Source organism: Hyalella azteca, unplaced genomic scaffold (genome assembly GCF_000764305.2).
Source record: "Hyalella azteca isolate HAZT.00-mixed unplaced genomic scaffold, Hazt_2.0.2 contig16271, whole genome shotgun sequence".
Taxonomy (NCBI): Eukaryota; Metazoa; Arthropoda; class Malacostraca; order Amphipoda; family Hyalellidae; genus Hyalella; species Hyalella azteca.
Genome location: NW_025946097.1, coordinates 70,613 through 88,391, shown reverse-complemented (window position 1 = coordinate 88,391; position 17,779 = coordinate 70,613). Strand labels below are relative to the sequence as shown.

Here is a 17,779-nt window from a genome sequence, read left to right as displayed (position 1 = left end):
ACAGGAGGGATATGTTATGATCAGGACAACAGGAGGGATATGTTATGACCAGCAGGAGGGTTCAGAATTTGACTGATTTTCGAATGAAAGAGGAAAATTTCAAATTTTGGTACTTGGAATGAAAATTTCATTACTCCGCATCTCTCACCGGAAGTTGCGGAAGGCTCAGAGCTTGCGACGGCTGCGCAGAGCCAAGCCAACAGCAGCAGCTGCGGCCACCAGTTCAAACGAATGCGCTTTTGCTGCATTCAAGGGAGGAAATAAAATCAACTTTACATAGGCAAATAATGTTATCATTAAGAAATTATTATTTTGGCAATTATTTTGAGAACTGTAAGGCAAATAGACTGATTTGTTGACATCGTTCACAATTTAATCATCATAATTTTATTTATTTTTGCGGGCACCACGGGGCTGAATATTTGTCGAGTTGTGTTACTGTAAATACCGCGAACAGTAGGAAATTTGGCACTGGTTATAATCGTTAAAATGATAATTTTTTTTTTAATTTGATTATAAAAAATTAAAATTTAATCCAAAATTCTAATATTTGTAGTATCACATGACTTTAAGGAAACACTGATATGAATTTTCGAATTCAACGAAAATGTGCGTCCTCAATGTACTTATTCCAAAAAAATAATGTGCAACAAATTGAAACAGCGTGATCTGCGTGATCTTCTACGTAGAAAAATTAATTTAGTTATGCAATGAAGAATTTTAGTCTGTTTGCCTCGACCAACGTCATTCATGCGCGTAGGGCCATAAGCTATAATTTAATTGGAATTTTCTATTATGCCTAGTCAGTACAACCTATTTTTCCGAAGCAAGGTACATTTTGATCGAAATCATAGTTTATAGTAAGACAAACGTCGTTCAATATTTACAATACAAAATTATTTTTCATCAGTGCACTAAAAAATCGACATTGCAACAAAATTAGTACAGAGAAAAGAATTTGGTGTTTGAAGAAAGAATTTGGCACACTGTGCACTGACCGTCATAGTTGTCAGCTGGTCCTCAGCTGGATAAGATATCCCTCGGTGTCGACACGTACTTTTTAGTTAAGAAAAAAAATTCTACTTTGGAACCTGGAATCAGAAAATGTGCAAAATAAATGGTGGCTTGGAATTTTGGATAAAAAATGTCACATTAGTCTTATAGGAAACTGGGCGGGAACCAGGAAGGTTAATAAATAACGCGAAAAGAATGAAAAATGTGATGTAGTACAATATAAACATAATCAAATAATTTTATTTCAAGAAAAAATAACACCTTGATTATTTTTCGTGCTCATTGCTTTCCAGTAAAGACGAAATAAAAATTTCTAAACCCAAATACTGCGTTTTGACTGCGATGGAGGGCAGACTTCGGATATTAGAAAAAGTGGATTTGCTGTTCAGCGGGCGTGGGCATTAAGAGGAATCCGATTCGAACATTTATTGTCAGAAGAATTTTATTCAGCAATTAGATTATTACAATTAAATCATTATAACCTTCATATGATTGAATAGAACCCTCATTCTCCAGCTCTCTTACCCAAATGCTTAAGCTAAATTTCAATAAATTTTTTGGCAGATAATTTGCGTGGTCATGAATATTTAATAGTTTCAAGATATCCACAAATTGGCATTGGTATACCTAGATATACGATGCCCACTGCACAGGCATATGATTCTGTGCGTGCGCTCTTTTGATGAGAGTATCAAACTGAACTTGATAAAGATTGCTGTGTCATGCATTTTTATACATGCGTCAATCGAACTTTATTAGTATTCTTGGCTATTACCTTCCTCATAGCTCTTATCGTTAATTTATCCTCTACAAAACATTCCAATACAGTCTGTTTACTTGACTTTAGAAAATATCCATTATGTCTTTGAAATTTGTTAAATTAACGAATTACATATAGTGACAGTCAATCAGTCGCAAAAATCATGTTAGATTCCATTACAAAAATCTTGAGTTTAATGTATACAATTCTGATCCTGCTAAAGACATTCGAAAAAAAACTTGCATTGAAAGATAATAATCATAGACGAAATAAAACTTTATGCACACAGTGGGAAATTATTAATTTTCGTGTAACGTAGAACCTGGCTTCTCATTACAATATTTGCATTCGAAAATCAAAAATAAAACTAACAGAGAAATAAATAACTGAAATCGAGAAATAGAAATTTATTTATTTATAGAGAAATAAATAAATAAATTTTCACCTCGTTAAGAATAGTTTTAGAGATAATGGCAGATTTGTATCATAATTGATAAACAAACAAGGCATATATTCAACAAAATCTACTAGGAAGAGATTGCACGTTTAATTTTGACTTGCATAAATATTTTCATTCGTTTGTATTACATACCGGAAACTAGAAACTATCTAAAACTATATACTCGAGTTTCGAATATAAAGTTTATATGGCTAGTTTTACAACTCGAAACTTAACACGACCGGGTTAACAAACTATGTACTAGAAACTAGCAAAAATATCCAACTCATTACTCACTGCACTGAGTGACAGCGAGCGCATTTCCTCGTCGACGAAAACATGAAGTCACGGACAGACGGACGGACATGGCGAGCATAATAGGGCATTTTTTCCATAGATGAGAAAATGCGCTAAAAATCCTGAATGTGAATCGAAACTTTTTCGAATTTTCAACGTGCATGCAATTCCTGATGAAATTCAGTTTACGCCATGAGTTCAGTGGTTAGGACTTCATTAATTAACACAATGTACATGAGGCAACTTTGTCAATTTAAAACGAATGTATAAGAATAAAACGAATAAAATGTATACGATACCTTGGGTACAGTTAAGGAGAACGAACTGCAATGAAGGCTCTCTGCGAGCCACCTGCCTGATATTGCAACTGCTGTAGCCGCTGCTGTCGTGACTGATAATTGCTGCCAGCGATAATTGCCTGAGTTACCCCAAAGATTTTTCTATAATTAGAACTTGTGCTGGCAATCTCTGTCTCAAGCTTCATTAGGCTCCAGTTATCCGGCGAGGCGCTTAACTAATTGTTAAACCATAGTATAAGCATAAATGGAAGCCTTGTGAAATTTTCACGTGTAAAGAGTACAATTGTAACATTATATGCCAAAATCTTTCTAATCGAAAACCGTAGCTATTGAAATTATTCAACTTTATTTAGATATGATGTATAATAGATTGAAGACTATTAGGATTGATCATAAACGCATTGTTTTTCTTCAACTGCTGTTTTAAAATATATCAGGTTTTCTATGGTTCAACCCTGTGAGCAGGTTTGATATGTTCGGTCGGTCAAGATAATTTTTTAGGTTGGGTGTCACAGTCATGACACGGGAAGTTCAAGTTAACCAGGAGTCGCGGGATGGGATATTAAAGTAATACTAGGACTGGGTTATATTAGTAATATATTGTCCAAATGAGTGGAATCTTCAAAAGTGGTACATATTATGAGACATTTCCGAGTGAATACATGAGGCAAAGCAGAGTTTTACTTCCCCTGCGGCTGTAACACGATTCGAAAGATCCAGTCAGTTTGTGGGTGGTATATGAAAGGAAGACATTATGAGAAGTATTATTATCTATTGTTTTATTGACGTTTAAGAGCATTTCAAAAGTATTGGTCTATGATTGAGAAATACGTTAATTCCCCGTTTACAGCGTAAGAAAACTGAAATAGTAGAAAAAACATAATTCTATAATGAATTGTCCCTGCTAATTTATTATGGATTGCGTCTTTTGGAGGAGAAAAACGCGAAATATTATCGACGAATGACACGTATTTGATGAGTTGCAGTACTTGGGTTGGCAGGATTTCAATTTTTGTAATTGCAATCATTGTAATTATAGGTCGTGAAGAATTTTTTCTAAAATTAGGCTCAACTTCCTGTACAAATGTAAATAAACTTATTACTGCAAATAAATTAATGACATGACATTATATGACAATAAAACAAACAATAAAATAAGACAGGAGTACCGAAACATGACATTAATTTTACAACAGCAGTTTTTTTGCAGAGTTCTTGATGGTCTGAAATTCGTTCTTTTCGCGGACACAACTAAAACCTTGATCTTACTTTATTTACTCCACTGTTGTTGTTATCATTCTCTGGTCACGATAGCAGCATTTGCTATGACTAGCAACCTTTACACTAGTAAAATAAAAATAACTTTGGCAACGCACTGGTGACTTAAAATACAATTCAAAAAAGTCTCAAATAGTTCTATGAAAATATTAATTTCTCTCGGAGATAAAAATTTCAATTACGATGATAAATTATCCGAGTATTGAAGTTGATTTGCGATGTGAAGGTGAATGCCTTTTAAGCCTTTTTTCAGGTACTTATAGCAAATGGGAAGTTAGTTGAAGTATGTTTAATTACATAAATGGACCTTCTATAATTGCATTATGATTCTAACCCTTGCCCTTCTTAATCAACAAAACGAAGTTCATTAGGAGCTTCAGGCGCCCCGCGCAAGTCGAGATGTGGAGCGGTAAGTGCTTAGTTAACAGTGATAATAAATAAAAATAACACTGAGTGAACACAGCGCAAGAGTAGAAATTGTCTAATATTTGAATGCGTGAAATTAGATTTTAAAATAATAAAACTAATTTCAGCACAAAGTTTTCTTTATTTTTTGATGTGAGGCTACTGATATGTAGTGACGTTTACAAGCCAGTACGTTAAAATAGTATAGTTAGGGATGCAATTATTTTCTCATACGTTAACTTTACTCGTAATGTTCAGTAGTTATGCATCGATTTCAACTGAATTGAAAAGCTTGTTGTTATTTTAACTTTAAGGATATTTTTGAACCCAGAAATCGCTTTAACGATAACTTTAATTCTAACAGCAGATGTACTTCAGAAAGCGCTGTCCGAATTTATCACATTTTAAATTTCCTTATAGATTGTTTTTAATTATTATAAGTCGCGAAGAATTTTTTCTAAAATTAGAATCAACTTCTTGTACAAATGTAAATAAACTTATTCCAGCAAAGAAATAATGGCAAGACATGATGAAAATGGCAATAAAACAAACTCTTATAGCAAATTGGAAGTTAGTTGAAGTATGTTAAATTACATAAATGGACCTTCCATAATTGCTATAATTGATGTGGAGCGGTAAGTGATTAGCTAACAGTGATAATAAATAACACTGAGTGAATACAGCGCAAGAGTGAAACTATCTAATATTTGAACGCATGCAACTAGATTTTAAAATCTTAAAACTAATTTCAGCACAATTTTTTTTTATTTTTTGATGTCAGGCAACTGATAGGTAGTGATGTTTGGAGGCCAGTACGTTAGAATAGTTTAGTTAGGGATACAATCATTTTCTTATAAGTCAACTAAACTCGTAATGTTCAGTAGTAATGCATGGATATCAACTGCATTAGATTTATGGATTGTTTTCTCATATTCAGATTGTCGATATTTTCGGATCCCAGAAATCGCCGAAACAGCGATCGGGTATGAGATACTAGTGTAGTACGCATTTCGAAAAAGTTCCCAATGATTTATGTCTGTCTTATGTCTTATCATGATAATATAGAAGCTACGTGGTCTGATAAGACTCTGTTATCGAGTTTCAAATAACAGACGTACTTCAGAAAACGCTGTCCAAATTTATCACATTTTAAATTTCCATATAGATTGTATATAATTATTATAGGTCGTGAAGAATTTCTTTCTAAAATTAGGCTGAACTTCTTGTACAAATTTAAGTAAACTCATTACAGCAAAGTAATAATGCATGGCATGACATGAAAATGGCAATAAAACAAACACTTATAGCAAATTGGAAGTTGGTTAAAGTATGTTAAATTATATAAATGAAACTTCTATTATTGCATTTTGATTCTAACCTTTGCCCTTCTTAGTCAACAAAGCGAAGCTCATTATGAGCTTCAGGCGCCCCGCGCAAGTCGAGATGTGGAGCGGTAAGTGCTTAGTAAACAGTGATAATAAATGACACTGAGTGAACACAGCGCACGATTGGAAACTATCGTTTCTAATCGTTTTAATCAAATTTTTTGAACGCATGCAATTAAATTTTAAAATCTTAAAACTAATTTCAGCACAAAGTTTTCTTTATTTTTTGATGTGAGTCGACTAATATGTATAGTGATGTTTGGAGGCCAGGGCGTTGGAATAGTTTAGTAATGTCTCGTTCTCACTTTGCCGGTTAAAGGGCCGGAAGTCCCGGAAACGCCAAGCCGGTTGAAATGCCGGATTCATAGCCGGTATAGGGGGCAGGGCGTAATATGCAAGGGGCAGGGCTTAATATGTAATGCCCTCCAGGTAGATGTTCCGTAAGAGCCGGTAAGTTTCCCGGAAGAGCCGGATATCCGGGAGATCCGGCTTCAGTAGCCGGGAGAACCTGCAATACCGGCTGTCAACGTATTCCCGGTACTCCCGGGAGCTTACCGGAAGTCCCGTATGCCTCCCGGATTTCCAGGTAAATCGCCGGAATTCCCTGAAAAAACGATAAAACAGCAGGTAGAGCCTTTTGAGCAGTAAGAACTGCCGTAAAACCAGGGTAGGCCCGGCTTTTTTCCCGGTATTCCAGGTAAGTTATGCAAATTTAGGCCCGCCCCTTTCAATAAAAGCTTTCAATGTTTAAGGAAAAGTTCCCCGATTTAATTTAATACCTTTTCCACAATATTCAGATTTAAAGTAAATGGGGACAGGTATTATAAGTTAAAAAGTGTATTAAAATGTTTAAGGAACTTTATTGAATAAGGACAACTTTTCGGAAAGTAAAAGCAAAAATGTGTATCAGCCTCAGTTAAAAAATTGTATTCATCTTTAACACAAAATTATTTCAGAAAGTGTTTACAAAATTATTTCAGACAATTATTTCAGAAAGTGTTTACAAAAAAGAAAATGGTGATAATGTTTCATTTAATTAATCACACCCCATTTATTGTTACATTGTGTTTACAATATATAAACATGCATACCGGTATATCTAATGCAAATTTGCAAAGTGTAATCAGCAGACATGACAGAAATGTTAATAATTAACAAAACTTGCACAAAAATGTGAAAAAGTACATCATTTTAACAGCAGATAGTATTAAATATGAACAATTGACAATGCATTTGCAAAAAAATACAAAGTTAAAACAGCACATAGGCTGAAAATGTGAATAAGTGGCAAGGCTTTCGCACAAAAAAAAATTTGGGACGATTTCACCCCTCCCGCTACCCAAGGCTGGTCCTCCGGCCGTGCCAGTTGAGTTCTCACATAGCAACGGAAGAGCAGGTTGGCTCCCGGATTTTTATGGTTCCGGGCGTACCGGCAAAATTATTCAACATGTTGAATAATTTTTCCGACCAAGCCGGATTATGGCCACGCCCTCCAGAAACTCCTGGATCTCATTTCCCGGATCTCCAGTTTGATAACCGGTACCCCAGGAATCGATTCCGGGTGTCTTCCGGCCCTTCAACCGGCAATGTGAGAACGAGGCATTAGGGATACAATTATTTTCTAATATGTCAAATTTACTCGTAATGTTCAGTAGTTATGCATGGATTTCAACTGAATTAATTATTTTTAGCCTTATCGTGTTCGTAGCTTCTTGATATTTTTGAACCCAGAAATTGCCGTAACGGCGATTGGGTAAATAATTTAGTATAGTACACTATTCGCGGAAGCTCCCAACGACTTATGTCTGTCTTATCACGACAAATTAGAATCCACGTGGTCTAATGTGACTCTGTTATCGAGTTCCTAATAGCAGACGTACTTCAGTATACGCTGTTCGAATTTATCACATTTCAAATTTCCTTAAAGACTGTATTTAATTATTATAGGCCGTGAAGAATTTCTTTCTAAAATTAGGCTCAATTTCCTGTACAAATGTAAATAAACTTATTACATCAAAGAAATAATGGCATGACATGAAAATGGCAATAAAACAAACACTTATAGCAAATTGGAAGTTAGTTGAAGTATGTTAAATTACATAAATGGACCTTCTATAATTGCTATAATTGATGTGGAGCGGTAAGTGATTAGCTAACAGTTATAATAAATAACACTGAGTGAACACAGCGCAAGAGTGGAAACTATCTAATATTTGAACGCATGCAATTAGATTTTAAAATCTTAAAACTAATTTCAGCACAAAGTTTTTCTTTATTTTTTGATGTGAGGCAACTGATATGTATTGATGTTTGGAGGCCAGGGCGTTGGAATAGTTTAGTTATGGATACAATTATTTTCTAATACGTCAAATGTACTCGTAATGTTCAGTAGTTATGCATGAATTTGAATTGAATCAACTTTCAATATCGTCATTTTTTTGGTATGTCCTTATTTTTGAACCCAGAAATTGCCGTAACGGCGATTGGGTTAATATGTTAGTACAGTAGATTATTCGAGAAAGTTCCCAACGACTTATGTCTGTCTTATCACGGCAAATTAGAAGCCACGTGGTCTAATGTGGCTCTGTTATCGAGTTCCCAATAGCAGACGTACTTCAGTATACGCTGTTCAAATTTATCACATTTCAAATTTCCTTATAGATTGTATTTAATTATTATTGGCCGTGAAGAATTTTTTCCAAAATTAGGCTCAATTTCCTGTACAAATTTGAGTAAACTTATTACAGCAAAGTAATAAGGGCATGACATGAAAATGGCAATAAAACAAACACTTATAGCATATTGGAAATTAGTTAAAGTATGTTAAATTATATAAATGAACCTTCTATAATTTCATCTTGATTCTATCCTTTTCCCTACTTAATCAACCCAGCGAAGCTCATTAGGAGCTTCAGGCGCCCCGCGCAAGTCGAGATGTGGAGCGGTAAGTGATTAGCTAACAGTGATAATAAACAACAAAGAGTGAACATAACTAAGCTCTGCGCAGGAGTGAAAACTATCTAATATTTGAATGCATGCAATTAAATTTTATAATCTTAAAACTAATTTCGGCACAAAGTTTTCTTAATTTTTTATGAATAACAGAGAAAATGAGGATCATCAAATTTAAGACTTCTTTGCCCTTCGTTAATTTGCCTTTAGTTAAGTAGAGAAAAACTTATTTTTATCAATAATCGTAAATTGATAAAGATAATTTCTCTGAAAATAATTAATTATAATAAAAGTAATTAATAAGAATACTAACAATGTTAACATATATAAGTATTTTCAATTCTAAATTCTATTAATTCTCTACATTTATTGAGCTGTTTAAATAAATGGTGTAGTCGGTTCGCTCGTTCTTGTTTGGTTCAGTAAAATGTAGTGTCAGGAATAGGTAAACAGCCTATATTTTGATTCAGGGAGTTACAGTACAACATAACCGGGGGCAAGAGCAGAATGACGGAACACAGCATGCTCCCAACTATGTGTTTTATGCGAATGTTGATCGTCAGTAAACATTTCGATGTCGAATGAAAATTTTGACGGCAAAATGCCTAAAAATTAATTCTATAAAATCTAAGGAATATTACACTTAGTAAACATGGTGGATTATGTTCATTTCTGACATGGTTTTTCATGAAATTTTTTAAACGCTTCCAAGACATTCAAATACAGAATAGAATTTTCGAAATCAAAAGCAACTGTACGAGTTATAATTTTCTTTGTAAAGATACTGAAAGATACTGAAGCTCTGGCTTCATAAACTGATCCATTTTACTGTGCTCTGCACGGTACAATTTAAACTATATCTTTTCTTGTTAATGATGTGAACTTTATTCCTTCAACAATGAGTGGAGAAAATTAACCAAAATTAAATCATGAATATATTGATGATTTCTTTTCATCGATGCATGGATGCCATGTCAACTGCAGCCATTAAAGGTGCCTGAATTTTTCTAACCATATTCACGTGAAGCTGAAATTGTATTTGATTGAAAATGTGCAACGAATATTTCCACAATATATTTTTTGTGCATACAAGAGACATTAATTTTCACACATTTCTTAATTTGCTCTCGGTTGATATCCTTCATATGATGTGTTCTTCTCAGCCGAGAATCCTTACATGAAGAATGAATAAACTGTAAATTTCTTATAGAACTCGTACCATTTATGACCGTGTTCTAATGACTATCCAAACAAACTAGCAGATGATGAAATTATCTAACCTACAGTTACCCTCTTATCATCATATGAAGGTGAATGCAATAGGAAAAAAATACACCAGCCTAAGCTAATGTCTTTATTAAAGTAATGTGTGGAATGTTTTCACCCTATTCGCTAAGGCTCCTCCACCTTCGCCGAGAAATTGATATGTGCAAATTATGTATCTTCTATCGTAACGCCTCCTTTATTGGTGTTGTGTTCAATGAAGGATATTATGCTTTAAATGCTGACGAATTCATGATTTTCAGTCGATCCAGACTACAAGAGAAAGTTGACCTTCTGTTCCTCTGACTTTGTAAACACGGAATGGAAAACAATTTGCTCGTTCTGAAGGCTCTCTGCAGCGAAGCTACAGCCAGGACCCCACCGCCTATTAATATATCAATTAGTCCTCAATAGCAGGTGAAACATTGCAATCTTAGGAAAAAAGAAATTAATTACAATAAAAGCATGAGTTATAATTATCAAATATTCTGGAAGCAGACAATAAAATAAAACCGTGCGCAGCCATCTTCAACAGCATATTTCGATTAAAAAATTATATACCATACTAAAATTTGTGATTTATGTAGCTATTCATATTAATTTTATTGAAAATGCCTAATTAAATGTCGGTAAAGATGTATATATTAATTTCAGAATTTAACGTCGATTCTCGTGATGAAGTCAATTATTCAGAGCAGCTCTATTCTATTGCTATTGTGAACTAACGTAAAATACCTAACATTGGTATATATAACATTAGTATTAGTGTGGTGACTGCATGTCTGTCTACTTAATAACTGTCTACTGGAGGTTCTCACCCGACAAGTACCATCAAATTTCAAAGGTATGAGAGTTTTCAAATGAAGCCATGTCAAAATAAGAAGCATTTCATTGCTCGTAAAATAATGTTCACGCTATGTTATGTATATATGTTCAATGTTGACAATTCTTATTTGTATTCTTCTCTATTGTCTATGTTACGTGTTCCATCCAAGATAAGTTTTAGTTCATGCATGTTTGCGTTGTCGTAAAAGCAGCATCGCCGATCAGGATTACTGGAGAACCGGGACCAGAGGCATCAACCTGCAAATTATTAAGTGAATCAATTGATGATTATTTTGCATTGAGAACCTGGAAATTGTACTGACAATAAATATTTCTGTCAATGAGAGCAGCAAATTTGTCGAATAAGAATGCCATGTGGAAAATGTTTTATATAATATTCTTTCCATAAATTTCGAATCATTAACGGAAAAAGAATAAAAACGAGGTCTTAGCAAATCAGTGAGCTTGGACTTACGAAAAGGACAGTCGAGTTCATCGCTGCCGTCGCCGCAGTCGTTGTCGTCATCACATCTGTAGTGCGTCGGAATGCAGCGCGTGTTGGCACAAGCAAATTCGTTGTCGTCGCACGGCACTGCGCATGGAAACTCGAAGGTTTATTTTTGTGATAAAATCTTGATCCACGGACACGGGTGTAATGTGACAGGGGAGAAAGCATGGCATCAAAAAAAGTGTTACCGAGTGAATTGTTTCCTAAGTCAGAAATTGTTCGAAAATTATAATAATAATAATAATGATAATAATAGCGGCTTCATCGTTTATTTGGCCATAGGCATGTTACCGATTCTTGACTTCGCAGAATATTCACAGCTTGTTGCGGTCTCGTACACGCAACTCACTACTCCAATCATGCTGTGCTTAACCGCTCGGCCTCCTCGCCGATTCTTACCAGAAACTGTCACAGGTAGCTGGGGTCGAACCCGCACCTCTCTGTTCCAATCCTGTTACTCTGAACTGTGACCACCGGGCCAAAGAAGTTATCACTACGAGTGTATACTTTTTATTTTTTCTTGATGGACAGCCAATAGTTTTTACGTAACGAAAAGCATCATTCAAGGTAGAGGAGATCATTTAAAATATTATTGTAATAATAAAATTTCTTCACTTCTCTTTATAACTCAGGCAGCAATTTTAAAGTCAATTGTCAAAATCTATGTCTAATCAAGATGAAAATGTAGTTCAATAGATTTGAAAAATTTTATCCTCTGCCTATGTGAGTTCAATAACAGTTAGTACTGAGTTTTAAAATGTGTCATATGCGAACTGGTGCATTTTTCAATGACAGTTTCACACTATAGAAGTTAATTATTGCACTTTCGTTGATTCTTTACTCGCATTATCCTAAAATGACGAAGTTAATTTCTACTATGTTCCTAACAAGAACATTTCACTTGCATTAAATCGTAATGTTGTTATGTCATTAAAATTTGTCATGAACTCCAACTCACATTGGTGGCAGTTGCGCTCATCACTCCCGTCTTCACAGTCGTTATCAGCGTCGCAAACGAAAAGATTGTTGATGCAGTTTCCGTTGGCGCACTCAAACTGTCTAAGTTTGCATCTTTTGCCAGCTGTTGGATAAAAATGATCGTTTCTTATGCTTTCATTGCATATTTTCTCACCCACATTTATTTCAAATTCTACGGCCCCGCACTCGTAAAGTCAGAGGAAATTAAAGCAAGAAATTCTTGTAAGGATTTGAATCAAAGATTAAAAAGCAGTTGAGGCTTTTCTGCTGCCAAAATTTTCCCGTAGCTAACACGGAGGTACTTGGTATCATCTTGTACAGCAATTATCGTTGTATTAACTCACAAGATAATTTCGAAAATTCGCTCTTAGAGAAAAGTCTTTCGCCTGTCATGCTATGTAATGTAATGGATAATTTGAAGCATTGGAAGTGCAGAGCAATTGTAAATAAAGAGAAGTGTTAAACAAAAAGATTGGAAATTTTTGGATTTATTAATGTTAATATGAAATATTCAATTTCTGAAAAAAGGCATAGAAAATAGCCATGGGACTGCGCTGCTGCATATTGAACTATTAAGATTTACAAGTCTCTGAAATATTGTGTTATGCAGAAGTGGTATTAATTCGGACTTGCAGGTTTCGATTTGGAGAACCGAAGCAATACGGCGGATAAAGGATAGTTCCAAATGCTTATAGTTACTATTTTAATATATATCTGAGAATTTATTCGAGAATTCGCAAACTTCTTTTCTCACATGTAATTTTAGTGACTGTGAAAGACGTGTAGCCATCAAAGAGGGCAAACCAGTGACGTAAAACTTACGAACAGTGCAGTCGAGTTCGTCGCTGCCGTCGTCACAGTCATCATCGTCGTCGCACCTGAAGAGCGTCGGGATGCAGCGTTTGTTGGCGCACGTGAACTCGTCGTCTCCGCAGGGTTCTGTGGACGAGGATGAAGTAGTATTTTAATCTCATCACTCCTCATACCGTAAGAAACCCGTAAATCTTAGAACACGGTTAGCTTTAAGTTGGCCACTTTTTGGAGGGGCACTTGGACGCTATTTTGCGGATGTGATTAGTAAAATTTCACAAGTAAATCAACCGACGTGATTTCAATGATCTCAAGGCGATTCCTTAAAAGCAATTCTATAGTGGCGTCCACCAGGCATAAACTAAAGCCGACCGAGAGCGTCTATTTTTCATCTCTTGAGCGCTCCATTCAACGGCCACGCCCCCCCCCCCCTAAAAAATTATATATAACTCAGTACTCACTGCAGTGAGTGACAGAGAGCGCATTTTCTCGTCAACGAAAACGTGGAGTCACGGACGGACACACAGACGGACGGACGGACGGACATGACGAGGACAATAGCGCCTTTTTTCCATAAATGAGAAAATGCGCTGAAAATGCTCGTGCGGATTGGTTTTTTATTGACTTCGTTACAGTGAGCGGTGATGTAGCGGGTGCGGTATAAGCATGAAATTCACAAGATTTTTATATGCGAGTTCTGAATTATGATTAATGCTCTAAATAATTCATGCTTTGATGCCTTATCGTTAACAAAACAGAAGATCGTACCTGTAGTGGCCGTTGGACTCGAACTCACAACAGCGCAGAGTACAACGACCAGCAACAGAGACAGCATCCAACCAAATGTGAAGAACTTCATCTGCAATGAAAAAACAATAAAATTTATTTATATTGAAAAAATAAATGATGACTATCAAACTTGAAAAGCAGGTCAATAAAGGTCTCTTAAAAATTCTAAGAAGGCCGAGAAAAATATTCATAATCAAGATTCATGATAAATTTTAGTTCATGAACTTCATCAAGATTCGTGCTAAATTAACCTAATTATTTTTGTCCAATTTTATTTTGGTTTAAAAATTTGTTGGTAAATTACTGTCGTTTGAAAGCCAGAGCTAAATATAGTCTTTATTTATGATATGGCTTATGTGTAGGGAATTCATCAAAGAAGTTTAATGAATTCATGAATTAATATATAAATTAATAAAATTTGATTTGAAAATTAGTCGTGTGTCTGACAAGAATAGAAAAATTTGTAACCTCGTGCCAAATTGTTAACTAATTCTTTCAACGGAAAAAGTTCATTTAGCAGCGAAATTTTGCCTTTGAAAAATCAACCATTGTGTTTTGCTCTAGGCAATAGAAGTTTCTGTACGTGGATATTTTGCTTCTGGTGTTAAACTTCAGTGTGAAGTCATTACTGATTTTATTGAGAGATAAAGTAATTACAGAAATTGATAAGCAATGTTGCACAAACAATAAAAGTATTTGGACGTTCATAATAATTATGCATTTCCTGCATCAACAATATAATAATCAAATATTTTGCGTTGTTTACAGGATACAGATGATACAACGTTATACATACAGAAAAGACGACTAGGGTATAAACAAAAAAAAGCGATGAGTAAAAGAGGTAATAACAGTTACAACAGCATAAACAAATTTTACCACTGTATATATTCTTATATTTAGTAACTTAAGAATTTACCTTGGCTGCTGTTAAGAAAGTCCAGAGTGCAAATGTTCGCTCCTTGCGAGACGCCTGCCTGATATGGCAGCTGCTGCATCCGCTGCTGCAGAAACTGATAACTGCTGCTGGGTGGACGAGCGCGGTTAAGCCCTCCAAAAAGTTTTAATTAATAAGGGCCAGATTCGTAATCATTGTCTTATAGGCCTCAATAGTGGCATTAGTTATTTCGGAATCACCTGTCCTGTAACATTTTTAATTGAATCCTCATATTTTCCGTCGAAAAATCTTCCGAGATGAAGCGAACATGCTATATATGCAGCCTGTCAAGTATTGGAAATATAAGCTCGTCAAATTTTGTTAGTTACAATATAAACTAATATATGTCAGTCTTTTGTATCCTTTTGATTGTATCCTTATATTACTCTGATATTACACTGCCTAACCTCCCGCATAATTTTGACAAAACATTGGAAAACTTTATCATAACTTATGACATTAGTAGTATTTTATTACTACTACAAATAAAATTATAACTCGTGCAGTTGCTTTTGGTTTCGAAAATTTTATTCTTTATTTGAATGTCTTGGAAGTATTTCAAAACTATTATGAAAAACCATGGCAGAAATGAGCATAATCCACTATATTTACTAAGTGTAATATTCCTTATTGTAATTCGATATTACTAATATAATATCGAATTATATCGATATTATATACTAATATATATAATATCGATAATATTACTTAGTGTAATATTCCTTACATTACTTAGACTTAATTTCTTAACATTTTCCGGTCAAAATTTTCATTCGACGTCGAAATGTTTGCAGACGATCAACATGCGCATAAAACACATTGTTGGAAGCATGTTTTGTTCCGTCATTCAGCTCTTGCCCCCCGGTTATGTTGTACTGTAACTCCCTGTATCAAAATATAGGCTGTTTATCTATTCCTGACGCTACATTTTACTGAACCAAACTATAGAACGAGCGACCCGACTACAACACTTTATTTAAACATCCCTATAAATGTAGATATAGAACTAATAGTCAACGATAGTCACAAGCGATAACTTCAATATTTTTTACTATTCTAACTGGTTATTACGTTAGTATTTGAGTAGTTTCTGTAATGTGCATTTGTGTTTAAAGCAGATATAAGTTTAGGATGTTCTTTGCGATGATCCAGAGGCATTTCAATTATATGACTGCGAAACGATGTTAATACATATGCAATAAAAAATATTCCTTAGATTTTAAATAATCAATTTTTAAGCATTTTGCCGTCAAAATTTTCATTTGACGTCGAAATGTTTACTGACGATCAACATTCGCATAAAACACATAGTTGGAAGCATGTTTTGTTCCGTCATTCTGCTCCTGCCCCCCGGTTATGTTGAACTGTAACTCCCTGTATCAAAATATAGGCTGATAATGACATAACTTAATAATGACATAATTCAAACATAATAAATGTCTGAATAAAATATAGGCTCTTTATCTATTCCTGGCGCTACATTTTACTGAACCAAACCAGAACGAGCGACCCGACTACAATATTTTATTTAAACATCCCTATAAATGTAAGTATAGAATTAATAGAATTCAGAATGTTAAATAGTTATATTATATAAGTGTTATTTTTTTTAATTAGTGTTATTCTAATTAATCATTTTTAGAGAAATTATCTTTTTTAATTTGCAATTAATGATAAAAATAAGTTTGTTCTTTAATTAACGATAGTCACAAGCGATAACTTCAATATTTTTTGCTATTCTAACTGGTTATTACGTTAGTATTTGAGTAGTTTTTGTAATTTGCATTTGTCATTTTCGTGTTTAAAGCAAGTAAAAGTTTAGGATGTTGTTGGCGATGATCCTGAGGCATTTCAATTATATGACTGCGAAACGATTTTAATACATATGCAAAGTTATTTTCAACTTCGTGGTATGAAATTTCATGTTAAATTTTTAAATTAAATGATCCTCATTTCATCTGTAATTTACCAAAACTCAAAGAAAACTTTGGATGCTAAAATGTATTTTAAGATTAGAAAATCTTTTTACATGCGTACAAATATTATATAGTTTCCACTCTTGCGCTGTGTTCACTCAGTGTTATTTATTATCACTGTTAACTTATCACATAACGCTCCACATCTCGACTTGCGCGGGGCGCCTGAAGCTCCTACTGAGCTTTGCTTTGTTGACTAAGAAGGGCAAAGGTTAGATTTATAATGCAATTATATGAGGTCCATTTATGGATTATAACACATTTTGGATTATAACATGTTTAGTTTAACTTTCAATACGCTGTACGTAGAGCATCGCACGTTCGATTTTAGGGAAAGAAAGACGCTTTTTCTGGTCTCAGTAAAGAACCCTGTATGAATAACAAATCGTTATAAGTTACAAAAAGAAATAGATAGAAAACGGAAAGTAAATAAAATAAATCAAATTATCTATTAAACAAAATGATTAGAACAGGATGACTGTGGCAACACCTATAAGTACTTACTCTAATAAGAGGTTTTAGTGAAATGAAGCAAAATACTATAGGCTGGAATAAAGTTAACTATTGTTGTATTCATTTAGGTGACGTTCATATATAAACAAAATATTATTTTTACACTTGAATCTAATTCTAAATTTGTAAATTTTTGTATTATATTTATACAAAATCTTAAACGGAACCGCTACATACGTATCTGATAAAGGCTTAAACGGCAATCAACTTCACAACACAACTTATCAACGAAATTTAAATTTTGATCGCCACCAGGAATTGATTTCTTCTTAGAACTATTTAAGGCTCATTTAAATTATTATTATTTTAGAATACTTTTTGTCACTAGTGCGTTGCGTAAGTGATTTTTTT

At 34.3% G+C, this 17,779-nt stretch overlaps 1 protein-coding gene across 1 annotated transcript in view; it reads right to left on the bottom strand.

Annotated features, from left to right (window-relative positions):
* Nucleotides 1–15,002, bottom strand: part of LOC108683386 (low-density lipoprotein receptor-related protein 2) — a 42,520-nt gene extending 27,518 nt beyond the window's left edge. Inside the window, exons 1-8 of the mRNA XM_047884838.1 lie at nucleotides 14,922–15,002; nucleotides 13,982–14,072; nucleotides 13,226–13,342; nucleotides 12,384–12,506; nucleotides 11,393–11,509; nucleotides 6,433–6,481; nucleotides 999–1,056; nucleotides 149–242 (exon numbers count right to left, since the gene is read on the bottom strand). Of these exons, the coding sequence (XP_047740794.1) occupies nucleotides 149–242; nucleotides 999–1,056; nucleotides 6,433–6,481; nucleotides 11,393–11,509; nucleotides 12,384–12,506; nucleotides 13,226–13,342; nucleotides 13,982–14,072 (649 nt within the window). The 5' untranslated portion in view covers nucleotides 14,922–15,002. The remainder of the gene's footprint in view (nucleotides 1–148; nucleotides 243–998; nucleotides 1,057–6,432; nucleotides 6,482–11,392; nucleotides 11,510–12,383; nucleotides 12,507–13,225; nucleotides 13,343–13,981; nucleotides 14,073–14,921) is intronic.
* Between the last annotated feature and the right edge of the window lie 2,777 nt (nucleotides 15,003–17,779).